The sequence below is a fragment of the Pezoporus occidentalis genome, unplaced genomic scaffold (genome assembly GCF_034315485.1).
Source record: "Pezoporus occidentalis ecotype Australia unplaced genomic scaffold, CSIRO_AGI_Poc_V1 ctg45, whole genome shotgun sequence".
Taxonomy (NCBI): Eukaryota; Metazoa; Chordata; class Aves; order Psittaciformes; family Psittacidae; genus Pezoporus; species Pezoporus occidentalis.
The window spans coordinates 8,602,076-8,628,465 of NW_026915780.1; the positions used below are offsets into that span (position 1 = coordinate 8,602,076).

The 26,390-nt window shown below is 36.7% G+C and overlaps 1 protein-coding gene across 1 annotated transcript in view; it reads right to left on the bottom strand.

The window, feature by feature from the left end:
- Positions 1-26,390, bottom strand: part of ATRNL1 (attractin like 1) — a 516,200-nt gene that overhangs the window by 283,283 nt on the left and 206,527 nt on the right. The window contains exons 22-24 of the mRNA XM_062635366.1: positions 22,340-22,434; positions 21,607-21,685; positions 20,276-20,433 (exon numbers count right to left, since the gene is read on the bottom strand). Coding sequence (XP_062491350.1) covers positions 20,276-20,433; positions 21,607-21,685; positions 22,340-22,434 — 332 coding nt within the window. The remainder of the gene's footprint in view (positions 1-20,275; positions 20,434-21,606; positions 21,686-22,339; positions 22,435-26,390) is intronic.

Sequence of the window (26,390 nt, forward strand, 5' to 3'; positions counted from 1 at the left end):
ATAAACTTCCCAACTATGGTATAATGTGTGTGAGAACTGTATACTGTCCTGGGTAAAACATAGACTCATAGAATAGTTAGGGTTGGAAAGGACCTTAAGATCACCCAGTTCCAACCCCCCTGCCATGGACCTCACACTAGACCATGTCGCCCAAGCCTCTGTCCAGCCTGGCCTTGAACACTACCAGGGACAGTGCATTTACCACCCTTTCTTTGGGCAACCTGTTCCAGTGCCTCACCACCCTCACAGTAAAGAATTCTTCTTTATACCTAACCTGAATCTTTTCCTCTGATCAATTACCCATTTTAACATTTGCTGAAAGCATGTTTACTTCATACAAAGGCAGGGCAAGGTATACTTATACAGACAGCCTAGTCAGGAGCAAAAAAACCCCACACCACCAAAAGAGAAAAATCCCAGGTGAAATTGAGAAAAGGAATGCTATTTCTTTCTTTTCAGCAGCATAACAGAGCTTCCTCTTCTTTAAGAAAAGACTTCCTTCCAACACTTACTAAATCATGTTTTCATGCTGCCTATGGCATGGTTTTGACTAATAACTGATAAATTACTGACATATTGGGATTAAAGTAGATTTTAAAAACTGTAAAGGTAGGTTTGTATGTAAATTCTGTAGTCTGATACCAAATCCCCCAGTATACCCAGCCATGGATTTAGCTGCAGAGGACACACTAAACCACAGAGCTCTCCAAAACCCATATGGCAATTCTATGAAGCAAATGATGGTGGTCCCATGTATGAGTGCATAATAGGTAACCCCTCTACAACACAGAACTGAATGACTTAAGGAAATGACACAATACTGATAAGAAGTGTCAGCAACAATTCCTCTCAAGTAGATACTACAAACATATTCTGCCTTTTCTTCTCCCCCCACCTCACCCTCTGATGTGCTTCAAGAAAAAAAGGTTGTCACTCAAGAATAACCTACTCCTCCTTATGATTGATTAGTATGTGGATCCACCCTTATTTCCGCAAGTGTATGTCTTCGGTCAAAGCAACCCCTTTAATTTCCGCCATTCCTTCATAACAACTGGATAGAACTTATTCCTAACAGGATATGAGATAAAAGATAAATACTGGCTGGTATTTATAAAGCCATTGATAGTAACCAGATCCCCCAATCTCTCCAGAAATGAGCATCCAAACACTTAGATGAAGTGTTATTTCGCTATAATCTGTTACTTACAGAATTTGAGAAGTGGGAAATGTATTTGTGAAGTAGGGGACACGACACCAGCAGTTATCAATAAAAATATTGACTGGAAAACAAAATCTTTCATATTTTCTTAACTAATTTTAGAAACTTCGGTTAACCTGCTTAATAATAAAACGTCATTCAAATTGTGCCTGCAGATCAACTGCCTTTTACAAAAACACTATTAATGTTCACCTAATGAGGTCAAGAAAAATGTTCTCCTTAACAATGTTTTCAGCTCAAAGAAATAACTTTGCTATTGAAAGTTCCAAACACTCCGTTATATTCTACCTGCAGTGGCATATTGAATATGAAGGTTTCTTTTACCTACATGGTTAAACCAGAAGCAGAAATGACAGTAAACACTGATTCATTCCTAAACTATTTCACAGAAATATGACTGCAATGATGTCATTAGTCAAAACTAATTCAGCGATGTCCTTAACCAATTCTGAATGCTTTTTTTCATACTTACTTTCCATTCCCAAAACAAGCGACAAAATGACCCGCCAACTTTCAGAACAGAAGGTTGTAGCAATTTATCAATTCCCTGAGCAGCAGGGCAAAATAGTCAATTCAATTAAAGAGTATGCACTAGACCAATTGTATTATCACTCCTCGTGGAGCAAAGGGCTCCAAGTGTCAACAGACTGGCAGTGAAAGAAGAGTCAATTGGTAAAAGACCAACTTCGTTTGTTTTTAACACGTTCACACAAAACTTCAAGCTGAAAAATGGACCATTTTAATCCTCCTTTTCTGAAGCCCATTAACTGCTTTCTAGTAATCACTGCTTCCTTCTTCAAAACACTTGTTAAAAATTGAGAATTACTGATCCTTCTTAACAACTTCAGAGACTGTAAACAGCCTTCATCCCCACTATGTTTTTTCCCTCTTCAATTAAGAATGACTAGGAGGGCACCTGCCTGTCATGAGCAGGACAATTTCATTCATTCATTAGGATGACACCCATGGATCCACTTCCCTTTTATTGTTACAAATTATTCCTATCAAAAAGGGAAAAAAAAACCAGGGAATATTGAAAAAGGAAAATTATATCACAGAAAATATAATAAAAGCACAGCCAGTACAACAGATGGAACATACCTTCTTCCCAAATGAGAATAAAACATACCCAGACAGACGGTTATAGAAGTCCTTTTTTAAACCTCTGATTTTAGAGATTTCAGAAGTTACCTGTGCCACCTTTCCTTCTAGCATGTCTAAACTACGTATCTTTTACTGATATTCAAGCCTTTTTCTTCTTCTAGCTCTCTTTATCTCCTTCTCCCATCAGACATCTTTAGCTGCCTGACTGCAGTATCAACATTTTAAATCTTTCCTTCATGAGATGAACAAGTGAAATGATTTCTTCAAGTGATTTTTTTCTAGACCCCTTTGGAATTTTTACTACCCTCTGAACTCTCCAGTCGAAACCAGAAAAAGCTGAGTGGAGCAACTGCTGTACAAGTTTCACTTAAAACACTGTTCTTCAAGGTGATTAGTCCTGGTTTATGTCTTTGTATTCACTTTCATTTTGTTCTCTTTGGATCCTGAGTTACCATTTGAACAATATTAACACAAGAAGTGTCAGCTCAGCAACAGAGTTTTAAAAGTGCAATATTACTTCGTATGGTCATTTAAATAACAGCTTGCTTTTGCTGTATTGTAAGTTTTGTAAGGCTCTAAAAACCTTATTAGTATTTTATAATATTAATAGAAATTGAATTTCTTTCCCTCTGCAAACTATAGAAAAGTTATTGCAATGACTTAATGGTAAATGTGCCATTTACCATTAACTTCCTTCTGACAGAAAACACAATTAACCTTAGCACACGTGCTATCATATTGTTAGTAAACTGTCACGACTGTATCTTACATATTTATCAACTTATATTGAAAAGACAAAAATAATAATAAAAAATCCTTCCTCCATAATTTGCTTCATTTCACCAGTGACTGAGGTTAAACAAAGATAACTTTAAACAAATGAAATGTTTGAATATCATGAAAATCAGTTTAAAAAATATGAGCAAGAATGTAAGCAGTAGGGCATTTCCTAGAAATAAAAAAATCACACAGAAAGCATTTCATCCACACAGTGAATGCAACCCCAGTAAATCAGCATTCCTGCTAATGGAGAGAACATGTAAGTGGGCCTGAACAGAAACTGACGGTTTAATATTATAATATCATGCAGTTTATCACTGTGAATGATAAAGTATGTGAAAGCATCCACAGGTGAAAGTCCGTTTAATGACCTAATAGAGTACTTGTAAATTCAGGAGTACAAATTCATATTGGTACTCGTATGATGAGGAGTTTATGCATTGCAATTAGGCACACAGATTCTCTCTGATTGCTTCAAAAGATTAAATTCTATCATATTTGACTATTATTTGAACTTGTCACCTTAAATGAGATCCATTTCTTATTTCATATTAAATTATCATGCTGGGGCTTTTCTTTGGCTTTTTGTTTTGGAGTTGTTTGTTCAAATCAGAAGTCCTGACTCTTTTACATTTGCCTACTATAACAGGTGTAGAATAAGCACAACTAAAGCAACTTCCCCAAACTATGCCAGCCAAGCATAAAGAAAAACAGAAATGGAATGTGAGGCATCTTAATGGAGTACTCAAAATTGTAATGATAACAAAGGTACTGTGCAGTTTAATCTCCTAACTGCAAAATTATGTCTTGACAGACTAATAACTGTTCACCGCACTGTCACTCTACTCAAAGATAGATTCAAACTGAAGGTGAAGAACCATTAGGATGGCCAGGATGGGAACAGAAAATGAATCTTATCAAAGGCAAAGAACAGAGTTTGCTTAGCGGGGTAAAGCAAAGGCTGCTAGGGAGCATGATTACCATGTATAAATACACAAATGGGAGTAAACATCAGGAAGAATGAAGAGCTACTAACGTCACAGAAAATGACTGCACAATAACAATTACGTATAGAGTGAATGATCACATTTGTGGAAATAAAGGAGCTTTTTGAAAATATTTTAAATTCAAATAGTGAGGAAATCTGCTCTTTAAAACAGATGGATGAGTTCATAAAAACATTGGCTTGTAACATTAGGTAACGTCATCTTGATGGTGGAAAGAAGTTTCTGCTGGCTGTAAGCCTGTATTACTAAGATGTCAGAAGACCAATTTAAGGCTTGCAAGACCTGGAGCTCAGCACATAAAACTTGTAGCCCTTCGCTTTTTGTAAATTACTGTACACATCAGCAGTTAGTAAAAAAATAAGTAAAATTTATTTTTTATAGCAAGATTAATAATGGAAATAAATCCTGGATAGGATAATGCTTAGTATGCATGAAAACCGAGGACTGAAAAGTTACTGTACACTTCCCTTCTAAACTTCCTTTAAACACAGTTTGAGACACTATTCAAGTCAAAATAATTAACACAGAAGATGAACAGCTCATTTAAATATGCCCAGCTCATAAGAGCCAAAATAAGACCAACAATGTCAAAGGATTGTCAAAAGAACAGGGCGATTACATCCATATTCAAGATGTTTTCAAGTAGCCCTTATTTATATAAACTATAAATAAAATTCAAAGGTAGAGATGAGTGTCTATCTTTACAATGAAACAAAGGCAAGATCCAAGCATATCAGATTAATATAAATTTCCAGCTTCTCAGGATGCCTTTTCTACTTAGAATGGAGAAGTGAATTGATTACTTCGCAAATAATACAGTTGAAATTGATTTTTTGAGCACCACTAGCCTTGCCACAGATGAATACAGCTTTAAAAAGGATTTTCAAAACAAATGAAGTTCTGTGGTTAATGCTCATTGAATATAAATTGTTATTAGTTTACAAAAAAAAACCAAACAACACCCCCCAAAGCAGTGTAAACACTGAAAAAAACAAAAAAAGCATTGTCAGCATACAGTAGATAATACAGGTATGATGTGAATTAAATGGCTATTTGCCTTTTCTAATGTTTAAAGAGAAGGCAACAGCTAAGGAAATACCTATCCTAACTGATGCACGTGGGACTCAACCACAAGAGTGCTAATATAGCTGTTACTTATGGCAGAACACACATCTTTTCTTACATCCTCACTGAAGAGCTGACAAAGTATGAATGCCTTCCCTGTGGCATAGGCAAAGTAGTATAGTTACACCATGCTCATGTCAACGTGTGCTGCAAGAATACATCCCCAGTGAGAAAGCAGAGCCAAAAAGTTGTTTTTAAACTGTTAGAATATATGTTATGAATACTTTCTTCACTGCCATCTCACCACCAACTCTGCAAACTGCAATACTAACAAAAGACTGTAATGCTGCTTTACGCTATTTCGCCTTTTTTTATTCTTGCTGCTACTCAAGAGATGAACTTTATTCTGGTTCTTTCCCATCTCTAGTGTGCATGCACAAGCACCATCAAGCTGGCAATACAGGAATGTATATTTAAATAATCATATGGCAGAAAAGGAGAAAAAAACCCAAACAGAACCCCAACAAATATATTTTAATAAGGCCAGTTATGCTATACAGGAAAGATAACAGTTGAAAAGAAAGATTAAACTGAAAAGGCACTTCATATATTACATGCTCTGTACAATTGATGTGCCTTGTAACTACGAGTAGTCCAAAGTCCCCTCCATGAGAAGACTTCCAAGTTTCCCAGGTGCTTTTTTTAAGAGAAACATCTGATACCAGTTTCTAGCACTACATGTTAATTCACCTATGCAGGCATAATAAGTGATTTACTTACTTGAAAGAAGTCACTCACTGGGTAAGCAACTTCAGAAGGGAAATATATACCTGGAGTATTGTGTGCAGTTCTGGTGTCCTCAGCATAAAAAGGACATGGAACTGTTGGAACAAGTCCAGGGGAGGGCACAAGGATGATCAGGGACTGGAGCACCTCCTGTATGAAGACAGGCTGAGAAAGTTGGGGCTGTTCAGCCTGGAGAAGAGAAGGCTGTGTGGAGACCTCATAGCAGCCTTCCAGTATCTGAAGGGGGCCTATAGGGATGCTGGGGAGGGACTCTTCATCAGGGACTGTAGTGACAGGACAAGGGGTAACGGGTTAAAACTTAAACAGGGGAAGTTTAGATTGGATATAAGGAGGAAATTCTTTCCTGTTAGGGTGGTGAGGCACTGGAATGGGTTGCCCAGGGAGGTTGTGAATGCTCCATCCCTGGCAGTGTTCAAGACCAAGTTGGACGAGGCCTTGGGTGATATGGTTTAGTGTGAGGTGTCCCTGCCCATGGTAGAGGGGTTGGAACTGGATGATCTTAAAAGTCCTTTCCAACCCTAACTATTCTCTGATTCTATGATTCTAAGATCTCACAGGTAAAATTTAAAACTACATTTATCTTGGAAAACACCATTCACGCATTTTGTTCTTATGATTCTTAGAATTAGCATCTGCAAAAGCCACATCTCATTCTGCCTTAGGAGACTATTGAACTGCCATTTAAATAATACTTTTTTTTCCTCAAGAAGGCAAGTATAAATATTGAGCTCAAAATGCCTAAAAGTTGTATAAATGCCAAATTAAACTATCTTGTATTTACATTATTGAACTTAGTATTTAAAATAATGACCTCAAGATTAATAATAACTTTAATTATTTTAAAATCATTGGAGTTTGAGGGACTTTCAAGAAGAATTGCACTGAATTCCTGGGCTTGATCTTAATGTCTTCTGTAAATTCATTGAGCTGACACTTTGGCACATAATAATAAGTCATTAATTTTGAATGTCTTAAGGAGAGGGTGAAGAAGGGATCTTATCACTATCTCCAACTACCTAATGGGTGGGTTGCAAAGAAAACAGAGTCAGAGTCTTCCCAGAGGTGTACAGAAAGAGTATTAGATACAATGGCTATAAACTGCAGTATGAGATACAACTTAAAAAAATTGACTGAAGAGGTTCAGAGCAATCAGACCCAATACTGAAGTTGGTCCTGTTGTACTGGAGACCTTCAAAGGTTCTTCCGACATAAACTATGCTGCTTTTGCCAGACACAGATATTCTTTATCCACAAGAAGTGATTTTTTGTGCTATATCTACATTCATTTGATGAAGAAACCCAATATGAAACACTTCCATTAGAGATAATTAATACAAACACTTTGCTGTCGGTGGAAATTAGTAATTTCTGCAAAACTCATGTACACAGCAGAGAATTCCTCAGACACTACCACTAAGAGTAAAACAAAATTACCTTAAATAAAACAATTCAAAGCCTGCACAAAGATGGTATTATGAGACAAAGCAGTAATAATGATACTATATACATACAAACAGCTTTTATTTCATTCATTTGAGAATATGTGACAGTTTGAACAGTTTTCACTACCTGGACTGCTGGTTAATACAGCAATTTTAACAAGATTGCAATCTGTAACAATGCCAGTCTTGAGTATTTTTCTTGTCACAGTGAAAGATATAATAAAAGGAAAAGACAAGAAAGTAAAATGAGGACATCATGAAACAAGAAGTAAAAAAGAAAGAAAAGCAGAAGATTCACTTTCCTCCAGTTTTGTGTAAGGTTTGTTCATCAAAGGGTAACAGAAGGAAAGATAAGAACTATGAATAAAGTTCAAGATACATAATAATGTAGGACTACAATAGCAAAATTTGTAGAGCATATTGGTCTAAAAAATCATTTCATCAACTTAAAGAATCTAAGCGTTCAAAGCAAGTATTTTATAGCCAGCAATATTTATACATTTCCACAGGAGATCCAATTCATGCCTACAAAGACCATCTCCTACCCCAGTCCCAACAAGATACATAGCAATACAATACAAGTAACAGACCTTCTCTTCCCTCTGCGTAGTTTACTATTTATACATACAAGGAGACTGCATTAATCCTTCTGGCAAAAGCACCACTGTGAGAAACTAGAATAATACAAATTCAGAATGGCACGTAATAAACTCTAACTAATGTGAAATATAATTACAAATAGAGATTTGCATTTCTACAAATGTGTTTCTAATGCAAGGCACAATGAGATTATTACATCTTTGTTGTCCAGTGCTATTTACAGTTTTTGTCAATAACTGGCAAGAAAACATAGGTCACTTTAACTAAGCCATTATCCAAGGAGGATAAGGGGAAGGTAAAAGTAATTAATACTGCCTTTGATAAAATAAATGTGGAATCAAAGAATGAAGATCATTCTCAAGGATACTATTCTGGACTCGGTGACACTGAAAAACATTTGAGGTTATGGGAGATAATCATTACATTCCCAATGCTGTGCTGAAAGGGCTATGGAGACCCTGGATGTATAGAGGCAAATACTGAATGTAATGAATACTGAATGCAATTAAAAGGGTGGACTGGAGTCACAAGAAGAAAGAGCAGGAAAAGTAATGCCAAGGTTACTTTGCTTCCTTCAGCTCAAGGGTAGCCTATGGGAGAGCTGCTGAAAAGCATGCTTCTCCTGCCCCCTCATGCACAACATGAACTCTAACTGAAACAGATGTCATCACATTTGGGAAAACATCAAGAATTCGCACGATACTGAAATCCTGGAAGGTTCAAAGAAAAGCCATGAGGAGACACTAAGACTGGAGTAAAGTTGGAGAAAGGTGATCGAGTCCATGGTATTTACAACAGTACATCCTTTCCAGGAGGAAGCTCTTTACAGCACGAAAATGTATTTCAAGACTAGCCCACAGAAAGCTACACTTATGAATCACATGGTTTTAAGCAGTGGCCATAATTAACAGTCAGAACTATTGGTAGGAGTACAGTCCATATCCCATTTCTAGAAATACTTAAGCCAAGACTGGACTTTTTTTCTTTTTCACATTTTAAATACATGGCCCAGTTCAAACAGCAATTAATTTGTGAAAGCCTATGCTTTCGTTTATGTCTCACTTCAGATTAATGATCACAGCAGCCCTTTCTAGATTTATCGTCTATGAGATATAACACCAAAGTAGCAATGAAATCAAGTGCTTGCATGAAAAAGCAATGACAAGTAACTAATGCACTTAAAGCCAGATTCCAGATTTTAAAAAAAGCAGGTGACCTGCAAGCTCTCCACCCTCTTGTTTAATATGCTTATATGGCTATCTGTGTCTAATAGTTGCTTGTATGGTTTCCCCAAAGGCACAGAATGTGTTTGTCTAACACAGACCAAACAGTTTGGGGGTGTTTATTTAACCTGTTTCTTCACAACATATGCAATTCACTTCCTGATAATACGGAATTCAAGATGTTTAAAATGACATCACTGCTACAATTTAAAGGTCCTTAAAGCATTTCAAATTTAAAACTAACAACATTTCACAATGAAAACAGAATCAGAGCTCTAGCATCCTTTTGCACAGTCTAAAGAAATGAACATTCACACTATAACCTAACAAAGAGCACAAGTAGCTCCCCAATATCTGCTGAATTAGAATCATAGAATCATAGAATAGTTCAGGTTGGAAAAGAACCTTAAGATCATCCAGGTCCACCCCCCCTCCCATGGACAGGGACACCTCACTCTAAACCATGCCACCGAAGGCTTTGTCCAACCTGGCCTTGAACACCGCCAAGGATGGAGCATTCACAACTTCCTTGGGCAACCCATCCCAGTGCCTCACCACCCTCACAGGAAAAAATTTCCTCCTTATATCCAATCTAAACTTCCCCTGTTTAAGTTTTAACCCATTACCCCTTGTCCTGTCACTACAGTCCCTAATGAAGAGTCCCTCCCCAGCATCCCTATAGGCCCCCTTCAGATACTGGAAGTTTGCAGGTGCGAGCTGATCTTGGTGCTTCTTGTGATTTGCCCAGCTTTTTGCTATTCTTCCTGTGTTTCTCAGGAACAGCATTTGCAGCCTTTGTCTTCCCTCACATCTTCACATCGGTTAGCCCAGCTCAAACCATGTAAGCATTAGTTAATCCATGCAGAACCACGGAGTGGCTCTGGATTTGAAAATTCCAAAGTCTCACTGACTAGTATTTTACTTTTGTTATTTCATCATAGAAATTAATTCACTGACCTTACAGTTAAAAGATTAATACCTACCTCTACAAAAAATAGCAGTCTACATGAAATACCTCATCACAGCAAAACCACCTTTGAAGAGGTGCCAAAGGCAACTGCTTTCCATTCTCAAGGATTGTCTTCTAGCAGCATATATAAAGTTTAACTCTTTGCATCTGTGACTACAATAACTCCCACACTTCAGTGTCACAAAAATAACAACTCACTAACATAAGCATTTTTAAGCATGAATGTCTGCTTAATCTAAGGTAGCACTCCAGTCATTGCTGTCAGGTTTATCTAGAGCTGGAAACTACTGTTTCCAGGGTCACTGCCTCAGAGACAGTTCACCATCACATACCTTGTTGGTTCAGTGCTCAGAGGTCAGATTTGGAGCCTTCAGGTCATGGGACAAGGGACCATGTGCTGCTGCTGAAGAACCATCCTATGACGCAAATGAGCTCTGCTTCATATCTTAGTCAGGGGATCCAGTTAGGCCAGGTATGTTGCAGCTCTGAGTGACAGTTCAGAGCAGCCCGATCAGCAAAACCAAGACCTTCGGAAAACCAAAAGCTGCCCTAACTTGAAAACCCGAAACTCCTGTCGGTGTCAGGACTACAATCATGGTGGTGAGGCTGACAAGACTGTCATTGCTACTCAGCAGATGCGGGGTTCTCGAGAAGCCTACTTTGCAAACACCTAATGTTGGAATTTTTAAGTTGGTTTTGGGCCACTGACACTTTGTTTATTTAGAAATGTTAAAAAGACACAGATCTGGCACAAATCCAAATGTAAACAAAAATATGACAAACATAAATCCTGCCCATTGTTCACATTTATCTATAAAATCCTTATTTGAGAGGGTAACTAAGGTTTCTAGAGCCGACAGACATGATAAATGGGATGAAAATATCTATTCCCTATCACAATCTTCCTATTTCTATTCTGATTCCCTAAGAGCCAAACATTTACTTTCAAATTACCCCGACTGTGTGTAAGCTATTCTGTATGACCTTTATAGGCTTCTGTGGTTCACCAAGGCATGGATGTTTTCTTCAGGGAGAATCTTAATCTTTGAAAAGTTTTTTCTTATAACTAAAAAAAACCATGTTTCTACACCCTGTCGTATGTTCCCTCCCCAAAATTCCCAAGAGGAATAGTTGATTTATTTTCCTTTAGCTAAACAAGAGTCCTGAATAAATAAAAGCTATCTTTGAGCAGTATTTTATTTCATTCTAAATGCTCTAACTACAATTTACTTAATTAATTAGATAAGGGAAATGGAAATTACAGGGAAAAAAATCCCATTGTCTACTTGCTAAATGTTACAGGGAGATAATTTTTCTTAGCAAATAGCATATCTATACATCTCTATTTTGATATACAGCTACCAGTAGATGCTGCCTTGATCAGTCTGGAAAAGAAACCCTATACAACTGGCACATCAGTTACAAGAGTTCTTATCTCAAACATTCAAATTACATACTAATTAAAACTATGCATCATTGAGGACTAATTATCTCTTAATTAGGTGGTTTGGTTCCTTTAAATCATCAGCTGAACTACTAACAGTGCTTCCGCTGTCTGAGAAATATATCAACTATGTTAAATATTTACAGATGTTCTGGTGGCTCATATGAACCTTTTCTAAGGTGACTGGAGACCAGTAACGAGTGGTGTTCCTCAGGGATTAGTGTTGGGACTGATCTTGTTCAATATCTTTGTCGCTGACACAGACAGTGGGATTGAGTGCTCCCCCAGCAAGTTTGCTGAGGACACCAAGCTGTGTGGTTCGGTTGATACCCTGGAGGGAAGGAATGGAATCCAGAGGAACCTCGACACGCTTGTGAGGTGGGCTGATGCCAACCTCATGAAGTTTAACCATGCCAAGTGCAAGGTCCTACACCTGGGTCAGAGCAATCCCAGGCACAGCTACAGGTTGGGCAGAGAAGAGATTCAGAGCAGCCCTGTGGAGAAGGACTTGGTGGTGTTGGTTGATGAGAAAATGAACATGAGCCGGCTTCAGTGTGCGCTCACAGCCCAGAAAGCCAACCGTATCCTGGGCTGCATCAAAAGGAGCATGAGCAGCAGGTCGAAGGAGGTGATCCTGAGAAGAAACTTCTTCTCGGTGAGGGTGACGGAACACTGGAACAGGCTGCCCAGGGAGGTTGTGGAGTCTCCTTCCCTGGAGACATTCAAAACCCGCCTGGACACATTCCTGTGTAACATTATCTAGGTGTTCCTGCTCCGGCAGGGGGATTGGACTAGATGATCTTTCGAGGTCCCTTCCAATCTCTAGCATACTGTGATACTGTGATCCTGCCCCTCTACTCTGCTCTCCTGAGACCTCACCTGGAGTATTGTGTGCAGTTCTGGTGTCCTCAACATAAAAAGGACATGGAACTGTTGGAACAAGTCCAGAAAAGGGCCACGAGGATCATCTGAAGGGGGCCTATAAGAATGCTGGGGAGGGACTCTTCATTAGCGACTGTAGTGACAGGACAAGGGGTAATGGGTTAAAACTTAAACAGGCGAAGTTTAGATTGGATATAAGGAAAAAGTTCTTCACTGTAAGGGTGGTGAGGCACTGGAATGGGTTGCCCAAGGAAGTTGTGAATGCTCCATCCCTGGCGGTGTTCAAGGCCAGGCTGGACAGAGCCTTGGGTGACATGGTTTAGTGTGAGGTGTCCCTGCCCATGGCAGGGGGGCGGGAACTTGATGATCTTAAGGTCCTTTCTAACTCTTAACTATTCTATGAGTCTATGATCCTATGAGTGGAAAATGAAATGTACCGGGGAGAGTAATGAAATTAACATTTACTTTAGTGGTGTAGAAGTTGGCACAATATGGTTGGCAATCTTGTACTGGTATATTTTAAGACAAGCATTTTCTGTTAAGAAAAGTACAATCTAATCATTAGAAAAGACCTCGTCATTTTAGCAACATTTCAAGATTCATAGGAAGTATTTTGGAAAATGCTATATTGGATTTGGGCACATTAAGCTTTCAGGAATTTTTTACAGTCATATGATTTATTCTCCACACAATTGGTCTTGCAACTATAAGGAAATAAATGATAGATATTCCAGATAGTCAATTTTCTCAGACAAGAACCCGTAGGTGCCTAGGATTATATTTGATTACTTCAGAAAGAACAAAGGCAATCATAATTACCCTAAGAGTCCACTTTCGAGTACTAATTTTCAACTACTTTATATAATGCAATAATTATACATGTAAAACATATACCTGTAATAATGTAACTTTGACACGGAATTCTTAATAATGGTATTTAATGTGTTGAAAAACAGAATGGATTTGAGTTTTAGAACCTAGTACTGAAAGAAAAGAATCTTTACGTACACGATGTGGTTCCACTGATTTCAATTCTAAAATAATTTTGAGCTCCTTCACTTAATGCAGCTGTTTTTCTAGAAATAATTCTAGAGCAAAACCCCTCTTTACATTGAATTGAGAAACATCTTTTTATCCATTTTAATCAGATATAACAAACAATCCTATGCAAGATAAAAATTGGAATCTCCAGCGCTTTGTCTGTCAAACAAACTAAATGTTTCCACTCTGCCATGCCAAGAAAGGCAATCAGATGAGCCACTTTGGCAGACTATCAAAGTGCAAATGTATCATGAGTTGCCATGTCATGTTATGTTACTGAAATCTGGCTTTTTAGATCTACATTTTCTACTTTACAATCATCAGCTAATTCCCTTACTTCTAATTGAATGCCTACAGTCAATGGATAAAAGCTGACAAAATACTAAATACTATAATTTAACTTTCCTTCAAAATCTCTTCCAAAGCACTGCGTACTACTAAATTTATTGCTACCTGAACCACTGCCCTCCTATGTTCACCTACAAAGTTGCATTTGTTTTTCTCCAGTCTCATGGTCCTACCCTTCTGCTTTTGGCCCTGCATTTTTGCATGTCACTTCCTTCATGTTCAAGGATGCACAGTACCTGGTGCCTAACCTGACCACACTGAACTTGAGTTTTCTTTCCAACTCTGTAGAAGATAATTTTCATAAATATATGTTGTTGTTATTATTATTTATCATTATTATTATTACCACCATCACCAAGCCTTACTTTAGGCTATTATCAATATCATCATCCCGATTGAAAACCGAACCTAAGGATATATTCCCATTTGAGGCTATACCTCAGTCATCTATAAACTAACCCAGCCTGTACTGCCAGATGTCTTCTGTTCCTGGCTTCTTTCTGTTCAGAAAGAATTTCATGCTCCTTGCAGAACTGCAACTAAATGATAGTTCAGTGCATTCCCCAGGTTTTTGTTCTTGCTATACTAATTTCAGTCCTCTTTTTAAAGGGGTTTTATATTTACTGTAAGAAAACATCAAAGCTGTTTTGGAAGCTAATGAACCCACTTCATCGTCAATACCTGTTTAGTGTTTCAAGAATTATAGTGTCTTCACATACAGCCATATGCAGTTACTCAGCAGCCTCTGTGAAAACCATTAAGGCACTTAGAAACTGAATCATTCACCATAAATCACAAAGATTATATTTAGGTGTGCAATCACTGATGGAGGAGGTTCTGTACAAATATAGCTACATGTGGATAAATACACATTTTCCAAACAAAGATTCCAGAACCATGACCACTGCAAAATTTGGAAAGGTCTTAAAACCCAAAAAACTCTGATCGTTATTTGTTAATTTAGTAATTAGGTTTGTGCTACTGTTGCAACTTCTAATGGCAATGACTGACAGGTTTTACTTCTTGGAGCTTTCACAATATATAAGTCATTCGTGAATGTTCAAAATTCAAAATGAACTCCAAAACAAAAAGAAATGAAACATATTATGCTACACAGTAAATTTTATTACAAGGGAAAATATGCTTCTTGATTTACATTACACTCCTCCTTGAGTTGTAACAGACAGGCTATTAACAGGGGAAGGAAAATCAATTCTGAAACAGGAGCCAGTAAACTGGAAGAACATTAGTTTCCCCTTTAAAAAAAAAAAATATTTATGTATGAAGTAGCTTTGATTATTTGTTGTGCTACATACGAATAAAATGTAAATCTTCACCATAATTCATTCTTCTGTTCTGACACACACACACTAATACAGGGTGCCAAAGATGGTTTTCCTCAGAAACAACAGTGCAGAAAAACAAAGGACCCGACACTATGCTACTAAAGCTTGCAGTAAGCTTGTTTAAGAGTCATTAAAATCCTTCCTTCGAACACATTTGTGCATTCCGCATGCACACTAACATCATGTCTAACTTTGCTGTAACAATAATTGCTCTATGCTGTGGAAAGATGTTAGATTAACCAGAACCATGTTAGAGTAACTATTATATGATCAAAAATGAGTAACAAGCTTCATTAAATATAAACCTAAGTTTATATTGAAATAAATATAGCAGTGCTTTGCTGCTGAGGTCAAACCTTATAATTGAAACTGACCCTCCCAATTACAACTCAGACACCTGTGAATCTTTCATTTATACTATCGCGAGGAAAGGAACTAACAGTTGTTGTTGTCTTCAGATGGGGCTTTAAATCGCATAGAAAATTTTTCTGCTCAAGCACAAACTGTGGTCAGACTTACAAGTTATACTTGTAAGAACTGGTTATAAAGAGGTACAGGATACCGAGACATAGCAGCTGATGCAGAAGCAGGAATGCTACTGCTGTCCTTAGAGACAGAGTACATCGACCAGACAGCCACGACAGCATTTTAAGGGCATGTGCTTGCTTCCTGTACAACTTGCTACTTTTCAGAATATGGGAGAAGGTGATGAAAAAAAAGGAAGACTTCTGCTACCAGCTTCAACAACAAAAGAGCCTGGCCATAAAATTAGTTTCCTGAGTGAGGAACATGTTGTTACTGCTGTTATTAATATTTGCTGTTATTAATATGAATAGCTGTCAGAAGCCCAGCCTTTATGACTGCTTCCTACTTCAGGGACCACTGACTATTATTTGATGTGTTGGCTATAATTTGAGTTACTGCTTTTCAGTAAACGTTACAGCTTTCAAATTCCATTAGCACTCAAGTCTGAATTACATTTCTCTCAAAACAAAACAAAAATGAGCAGAAACATGTTATGTGGCTTTGCCACATATTCAGTTCAGCAATCCAGCCTATTCAAGAGCAGCACTTCCTCATCGAGTCCTGCTTAACATGTATAAGGCATGGAACACCTAAAGGTTCTGTATTCATCCTTACTTTCCAGTCAACTCTGCATTACAGGAAGTGGAGAAAAAGTGATAGAAACTCTTCCAATAATTCAACAGGAAAATACCCAACAGTCATGTACCAGCATATAACTACTACATACTTCTGAGAAAAACTTGTAGCTGTCCTCCATGTTACACCCAATAACAAGCCTATTTGTGGAAACAGCTCTAAGCTGAAGATGTCCTGTATCATCAGCTTTCTAATGACCCCTTATACAGCTACGGCACATTTCTGCTTCTCCTTTGATGTCGATGAAGAAGAAATCACATAGCAAAATAAAATGCTTCTAGCATCGGGAAATGCATCTTTTTCCCTTGAGGGTTGCACAGCTCTCTTACTAACTGAACACCCGGTTGTGTGCCCATAGCCATTATGGAAAGAAAAATGGTGCTGAGTAACAGGAACCTAGAGTACAATTTTATAAAGAAAGCAGGACTTAATCTGAAACTGAAAATTTCCTGAATAGTTTCTATGGTTGGCAAGTAATTCAGTGCTATCCAATGATGAAGAACTTGTATTTTGAAGTCATTAGGCTCACCAGTGACAAAAACACAATGCGTCCTTGGGTAGCTGCTGGTGAACAGTAATCACAGACCAGCACATCTTCAGGAAATTGTTGTATGGAGACAACCATCACATGTCCTTCTTTCAAAGTCATGAAATCATATTTCAAAGCAGATATTTTGTGTTAGAATCATGACGGATTTATTAAGATTTGGGAAAAAGAAACAAACTCCAAGCTTGTGAATACGTAACATGCATAATAAAAGTATTTGAGGAAGCAACTGTGAGCCATTAACACAAATAAACAATCACCTGCTGGCATGGACAGTTTTTCCTTATAGTCATGAAAACCTTGCTAAGAACTGAATGCAAAAATAGAGCTAATATGGGTGACTTTGACAGAAAATGAAATGAAATGTCTTGTATAATGAGCCACCAACACCCAGACCATCCCAATGAAAGACACAGGTAACCTTAGCTCCAGAGCCAGTGTAATAGAAGGTGTAAAAGGAGTAGTGAAATGCATATCAACAACACAACTTGAAATACCAGTTACAATGGTAGTAAGGTCACTATTTCTGCTTCCTTAGAAACTTATTCTTTATATAAGCAGTTGTTGACAAGTCACAATGAATAATGCAAATGCAGGAGACTGGTACTCAGATTGTATTTGAAAAATGCTAGATGTACTGAAGTGAACACTTAGCTGTCTACAAAAGCGTTGTGTAAAAGGCATGTGCCCAATTTCATGTTGCTGTCTTACTTATTCCTATGAACAGAACACCTCTCAAGGAAGTCACAGTTATTTCTTTAGCTCTAACAGGATTAAATGAAACCGTCAGTACTGATTTGATATAAAGTATCAGTACATTTTAACCAGCATGATCTGACCAATGAAGCGTGACTGCATTAGTGGAAAGGACTACAGTGCAAATAGTTCTGTGTCTATGACCATTTATACACAGGCCAGCTCCTGTAACATACAAAGCCCTGCTCTAGAACAGACAGCTAACTCTTTAGACACCACAGAAAGACAAGGGTGACTCATTCAGGGAACTGCTTTCTAGACCATTTGAAAGATTACTCAGAGACCATCTAGAAGAGATCCCCATTTCAAACCAGAACTCGAAGCGATCATCAGAGTCCTTTCATCAGTTTAATAGTAACATCAGGTTTTTAATAATTACCATGCTTTAAATGAATGCTCTCTAATATAGTAATAGACTGGCATCACTTTGGCATATTGGGAAGGTGAAATCTGGTACGCTAAGAGATGTAAAAGATCATAAATAGTAGAACTGTGAGCCCACTTAGTACTGGCCTTGGAAGCTTCAGCCTCTGGATAGGGATGAACCATGACTTACCTCTCTTAATGCTAAATCACAGGATGGCTCATTACTTTTTTAAGTATCTATTATGTACAGAATCCTAAGGTTAACTAAGTAAAATTAAACTTGTTTCCTCTGAAAAGTTCCCTACTCCATTTATCGTTTGAAGATTGTATCTACTGTTAGAGCACCAAACATAAGAAATCTATATGGACAATGTGAATTTTGGATATTCTTTTGGGAAAAAACAAATGACAGCATAAACCACATCAGAGCTAAATAATAATCTTGTTGGTTTAGGAAGGCAAGGACAATAATAAAAATCCTTAAACAGTTTCCATAACTGGAACTTAGCATTCCTTTTCTGCTGGATAAAATAGGAATGACTTAATTTCTAGATGGAAGAAGTTATTTTATGAAAAAACAGCAATACAGGGAAAAAAACGCAATACTCAAGGACCATTATCTCCGAGCTAGAATCATCCAGACTGATGAATTTCAATGTGCCTCAAAAATAAACACAGAAAACTCTATGCAACTATAGCAATTAAGGAAAAATCTATTTATGGAAAAGTCTGATTTAGAAAAAAACATCAGTGGGAGGAAGAAAGAATTTAACCAATAACCAGGGATTCCCTTTATCATGCATTAAAATGTGTTACTCTTAAGGTGTTATGCTGCAGTGGAAACACCACAAGAAGGAACTGCAATCTGCTGCCATCTGACACAGTTGCACATGTTAGGAATACATCACCTTAATAATGTTTGTCTTACAATCATGATACAGGCTCCTTCCAATCTTCAAAGTGAAAGGAGCGTGTAATGTATTTATGGCTTAAACTGCCTCATGGGTTTGTTTAGGAAGGCAACTGAAGTTGTTCTATGCTTAGAAAGTGGGCTTGATGAGTATAAAAAACTACCTCTACTATGGAGAGTGAAAGAAAACAGTTACTCTTCAGGGGTTTTCTTTATATGAATTAGTGCATGCAGAAATGTTAATAAATTGCACAAATTCATCCTTAAACACTGCGTAACACATATTTACAGTTAACATCCATGTACAATTAAGAAAACTTTAGCTTTGTGTAACAAAACAGGAATATTATTTATCTGCCCATGTACTTAGAAGACAACTGATTAAATTCAGGAGGATCCTAGCAGATTTTATCATTTATAAATATGTTTATGCAACCAGCTCTGTATTTCATAAAAACGAGGAGGTGGGGCCACCAAAATGGAATTCTGTATAATAGTTGGAGTAAACTAGCAAGTATTTTAAGCTTGTTCCGGTCGCCTGAGAAATCATTAGGAATTCTGAAGTTTTATGATCATTTTAAAAATGTATTTTTTTAAGAATTAATTCCATAAGGAAGCTCTAGCCAAAAGCTGGTAATCCACATAAAGAGCTCCTTGATGGGTGCAGAGGACGTAGTACTTAGAAATGCAACTATCGTAATGGTAACTATAAATATTGCTGAAACTTCTGGGGAAGTAAAAACCAGTCATCATTGCATTGATTTTTTTGAGTCTGCCACTGCACAGTATCTCACTACTCCAGAAAGTACTCAGTGAAATTGATTCCAAAGAAGTCAAAGACGAATATAAATTCTAACCAAATATACTTAGTGTAACTGAAGCTGGTAGTATTGCAATGTAATATAGACACTCAACCTACACTCAACCTTTATGAGAAACAGAGGCTAAGAAACCTAGTGATTAACAAAAGATTATACTCAAAATATCTAGGTACCTACATACCTATTTGGTATATATCTAAATGCTTAAGATATATCACAAATAAATATTTATGTTCAATAATTTTAACTGCAGATTTTAAAACCAACAGTTTGAAGTCAGCTTCACTACCATAAGCAAAAGCATCATAATTCTTATACACAAAAAACACAGCATGCAAATAATACTATTTATATACTTTCTGTATGAGTGAGAAGATTAAATTCAGTGTAAAGCTAAGATGTCAACATCTCTATAGCACAAAACAGTCACACTAACCTGTATTTTGATTGGCCAGGAGAAATTGCTGACATAGACATAGAAAGTGATGTTTGGGTTGCTCCTGAAGTTGAATTTTTCACAGGAAAAGCTATCTCTGTATTCCTTAATATTAGCTTTAGAAACAACAGGAATCTCTTCTCCAGATATTGTTCCAGCTAAAAATAAAAAGAAACACATATGTAGATGTATTTATATTTGTTACAAATATTAATCAACATTAAAGGTGTCAAAGTAAATTTGCACAAGCAACTTAATTTCTTTAATTACTGTTGGTGCCTTCATTACATGGCACATTAGGTATATTTCATACACATATAGAGAATTCATAGAAACTCTTACTCTGGTTTCCAAAGATTATGGATTAATTACAACATTGATAGAAGTGACATGAATTTTAGAAGAAAGTTGTTATGGTCAGCTAAACTCTAGTAATTTACATTCCATTTCAATAAAAACTCATAGGTTAATAAAACTTGAAAGTGAATTTAGCTACATCTTACATTGTTCCTGTAGGGTTGCAATTGTTCATGAAAGCTTTAATAAGATACCTTCTAATCAACATATATAATTTTTTGCAAATACATGGATGACTATGCTAAGTTAAAGGAATAAACAGAATTTACTAACTACAGTTTGTTAAAATACTTTAGAATGACACCGATGAAGAAATTCATGAGTTTATGTAAGACAAACTCTGAATTTTTTTTTGTTGTTTTTTTTTATTTTAATACAGTTTCACTTTAAGCAGCATGCTTCTCTCCTTGGCTGTGTTTTCAGAAAGTCAATAGAACCAATTCAGAGAAACTGTCTAAATGGAGCTTTTCTTCCTTCTTAAAACAAAGAAGAGTAATGGGGTTCAAAGTTGGAGAAAAATAGATAAGCAGCTCCTTTTATCAGCATACACAGAAGAACTTTATTGTTTGATATCAATGTTAAGGTTAATAATTAAATTTTTAGCTTGAATACTGAAACAAAGAAATAAAATCTCAGTCTCTGCAGCAGTTAAGGAAGTAATTTATCTTAATTAAAATCACAGCATTTCATAACACTGTCATTTTAAAAATTTAAATAGACTACAAGCTTTTCCTACCAAAGTAATTTTAATTGAATAGGAAAGTTAACATGTTAATGAAGCTTTGTTCAGGTTGCAAATTATCATCTGAGGTTTAAATAATATAATTAATAATTGCATACTGATAATGGCAAAAGAACACATTTGGTAAAGTTTTATTATCAAAATTAGCAACAAAGAGACAATCAGGTTAAAATAGTTTAAAGGATCATGAAACCATATGGGGAAAAGTCGTAAGACAGAAGTTCACCCTCACCTGTAGAACCAATAGACCATGTAATATTGAGGTTGAAGTTGTTTGATGCATTAATTGATATATCCAAATTTTTATTTGACTAGATAAAAAAAGAAAATATATTGAAGTTAACAAAATATATCAGAATGTATTAAATATAACTATTGAACATGACTGAAACCAGCCTTTTAATCACCTTCCATTTTCCATTTTATACATAAATAATAGTGGTAATAATTCAGAGCCAAAGGCGATCCTTTCTTTTGCTTCAGTAAGAATAGGGTTCAAATAAGCATATAACTACACCAGCTACCTTTTCAGACTGTGATAAAAATAATGAAACCATTCTCTTTATAAAACTAAAGAAAAATAATCATGGCAAATGGCTACATTTTAATCACAGTCCAAAAACTTACCTTTCTCATCTGCTAATGAAGATTTCTTAACTGAAGGGTATATTCCTTTAATTCATCTCAGAAAGATACTGAAACTTGTTATCCATGGGAACAATAAAATAAACCAGCTGATAATTTTTTGCAGTATTAGTTGTTCTGAACTACATTTAGAAAGTTTTCTACCATTTAGAAAGTTTTATCAGTGAATTGCACTGGAATAATTTTCAGTTCTCAAAAAAGATTTGAACTATCTCTAATACCTTATGGGCACTTGGGAAACTTTTCATCATGGTCAAATATAATGGAAATCTTAATCATGACTCTCCAAAACTCGTCTAAAGGTAATAACATTTTCTTACCTGTTCTGGATTTGCTATAAAGTTTATGGCAGTGTGATGGCGATCATCCTCTTGTAATAAGCTGAAGGTAAACTGGTAATCAATCAAAAGGCTGTCTGTGGGAAAAACAGGAATTAAAGATAATAAAAGAGATTCAAGTATAAGCATATTAATAATGTTATGCAAGCATAAAAAAATTTACCATTCATGTGGACTTTAAAAGGCATGGAGTAACCTACACATCAGAATTACCCACATGCATTTCACTGCTTTAGTATTTGAATTATAATGTCTTGAAGCAATAAAGTGAAGCGGCAACAAAAATAACAGTATTAAGAAAAATAACTACATTAAGAAGCAGATTCTATCATGGAGGCATAGCAACCACTACACATAACGAAACAGTCATTCCTTGAAAAGTAATTATTCCAAAATACACTATCAAGTATTGCTAGTTTTGAGAGTTATCAGTTCCCTAATTTTACTGTGAAATAATTATTTGAATATTCTATTCAAAATGCATTTAAATATTTTAGTTTTACAGTCAGATGCTTTACTATGCTACAGAAATACACCTACGCACCTACACCAATATAACACATTTTAGAATAACCAGTTTTAAAACTTGCATCTACAGTAAAATTATAGAGCATGAAGGCATGATACTAAGGTAAATAGGACTGGTAATAGTAAAACGATACAATGGAATTTTGAATAGAAATTATATAACCACAAAGCACATCCTTTCTAAATTGACAGAATTCTAAGAGAATTTGTAAGTGGCAAGTGGTATCAACTTTTCACGCAAGAGAAACAAGTGGTAGTTTAGTACTGACTCAGACAGATTATATTTCAGCTCAAAATGGCATTTTTTTCTGTCCATTTTTCTTTGAACCTATGAAAGGACTGGAGTCTGCCAGCAGTTACTATTCATGCCATTCCTGTCACTGAACACGAACAGCACTCCCCTGATGGCCAGCTGAAGTTGGCATAGGTGCAGAAGGGAGATGACCCAAACCATGTTTAACCCTTCCTGGAAGGAGTATAAAATGATTTGGACCAGTCAGAAGACATAAGTTTTGAGTATCCCATAGTTCCTCAAATTGGAGAAATGAGATTAACCCTTATCTGGGTCACCAGTAATGACTGAAAGGGAATTTATCTGGAGTGCCAAGAGTTATAATTGGACATTTCAGGGTGAAACAGGTTTCCAGCACTTCCATAATGTAAGAAATAGACACAGGATAGCTGTTGCTGCGATTCATCAGCACTCCATGTAGAATCCCAGCAGGCAGGTAGTAAAGAATCAGAAGAGCCCTCAGAAATGTAAACTGTGTTAGCAGATTAATAATCCTTCTACAACAGACAGTTGTGAACCAGAGCTGGGTGCAGTGGATGGATCTTGAATGCTCTGTTACAGGGGCAAATATCTTCAGATCTAGCACAATAAATCTAAGTCTTTGACCAGTATGGTTCTACAGGGATCAAAAGATTCTGGTTTTGCCTTTGTCACAGGAAATAAGGAGGTGACTTGTAAGTGTACCTGGTTCAGATTATTATTTTGTGCATGTTCAAGTATGGTCAGATGCAAGTTATCTTTGATGCGACACCCTAGTGAGCAATTTTGGAGGCCTATTTTGATCCATGTCTTGATGGCATTCTGCTAGTTACCAACAGCACACGGTGTGTTACAAATAAAAAATGTGATCATAAAAAGAAAATCAGTAAATACAAAGAGTGAAAGATTAACTCAAAGCAGGAAAAAGCTTTGTCAGCTTTTTGTTGGACTCAGTAGCTTGCTTACTGCTGACAATCACCTTTGTCTGCAGGAACACATCATCTGAAAAATACATCTTATTGTATCCCTCGAGAAGCCTGACATAGAAGGAGAAAAAAAGCTTACTGGTCAATGAAGCATGAATATAGCCCACTGTATTGTCTTAATAGTTAAACAAAATGTAGGGGTAGGGTTTGTTTTTTTTGTTTGGTTTTTACACTGTGTGGAAAGAAAATTAAAAGATAAAGGAGTTACGTGAAAGGAATTACCATGACCTTTGAAGCTGACAAGTCCACTTTCTCTATCACTAGACACCAGTTCCACTATTCAAACAAGAGTAAATTGATCTAGAAGTCTTAGGTAACAAGTTTTGATCATGTTTTTGCATGCTCTGAAGGCAGAAGATAAATAAATATTAAAGAACCCATTTATTAATAATATTGTACAGTTCGATAACTAAGCAAATCCTATTAATAAAGTCTCGTTGAATCTGTTAGTAACATTGTACTCTATCTACATATTTAACAGTAAGATTAATCATCACACCAGAACATATTTAAAGGCAGCAGGTCAGCAAAAGATGGAAAGTAGTGATTGACCCCTTATTAAAGGGATAAATAAACCCTTTAGTAGTCATGAGTAGCAAGGCCAAAAGGCTAGGAATAATGTATAGATGTGCTAAATCTGATCTGGTCAACTTATGACCCCATGAAATACAAAGGCCTACTTTAGCATGAACCACTGTGAATGTATGGTGGGCAAGTAGCACAGCATTGCACTACTATGGAATCGCTGGCTACTGCTAAGCTACAAATGCAAGAAGCACCGTAGACAGGCATTCTGGACAAGATACTGCTAATTTGCCCACAAAATATGGAAAACGGCCATTTGAAAACACCACAGTCATCATCTAAGCCCAAACTGTGCCCTCTCAGAGAAGACCAGGGATATACAGTAAAGATCTCATCATTGGGCAAAACGGGGAGTAGACACAGGACTCCTGTCTCCCAGTTATATGAACAGCTTTTCTGCACGTAAGTTTAAAAAAGATATCAAAGTCATTTACTCTTAAAACAGTGTGACTACTTTTTCCTGGGGTTTCCTGTTATATTTAATTGTTGTTTGGTTTTTGTCATTTTGTCTAAAATTTATGTGTTGCTTGCTAAAGCCAAGAAAATAGAAACTAAGTTTTCAAAGTATTCAGGAAAAGTCATTATTACATTGATGAAACATGTTACACTATTATAGTTCCTCATAGTTTTACCATCTGTAACAAATCAGAAAAATATTTTCACTTTTTTAACTGCATTTTTACTTACAATACAGTTGCAATTGTCAATCATGAAAAAAAGCAAGCATACATACAGCACCTTTTATACTCAAGATATCCCAAAGTACTTTATGATGTTATTAATGAATTAGCAGTTAATTAATTAGTTACTCCATTAATAGTATCAAAGATAGTTGTATATTACACACTGTAGACATTATCTCTTCTGCAGTACTTAAATGGCCTTGGATACCACAGCTTGCATTATTAAAGAAGGGTTCTGAAAGCCAACTCATGGAACTCGCCTTGAGATTCTTCAAAGGTGCCAAAGGACCTTTAACTTATGCCAAGCCATTCCTACAAACTGGAGAGAGCAGATCTTCACTAAACTATTCAGGAGGAGGACATTTCTCAGCAATAATAACCACAATTTATGAAGGTTTTATTCAACCTGCAGCAGAGAGGGACAAACCATTAAATCTCTACCTCAGCCACAGATTGGATGCTGCAAAGCAGAAATATGTATCTCTTCATAGATGATTCTAATCATAGAATCACAGAATCAACCAGGTTGGAAAAGACCTTTTAGATCATCACGTCCAGCCATTACTCCCGGACTGCCAAGACCACCACTAAACCATGCCACTGAGAGCCTGATCTGTATGGTTTTGAACACTTCTAGGGACAGTGATTCCACTGCTGCCCTGGGCAGCCTCTTCCAGTGCCTGAGCACCCTTTTGCTGAAGGAATGTTTCCTAATATACAATCTAAACCCCCCAGTACAGTTTGAGGTCATTATCTCTTGTCCTTCTCCTGTCAGGAGAAGAGACTGTTCCTCTACCTCACTACAACCTCCTTTCAGGCAGTTGTAGAGAACGTTAAGGTCCCTCTGAGCCTTCTCTTCCCCAAACCAAACATCCCCGGTTCTCTCATCTGCTCCTCATCAGACTTGTGTTCCAGACCCTTCACTAGCTTTATTGTCCTTCTCTGCCCTGCTCCAGCACCAAAATGTCTCTCTTTTAGTG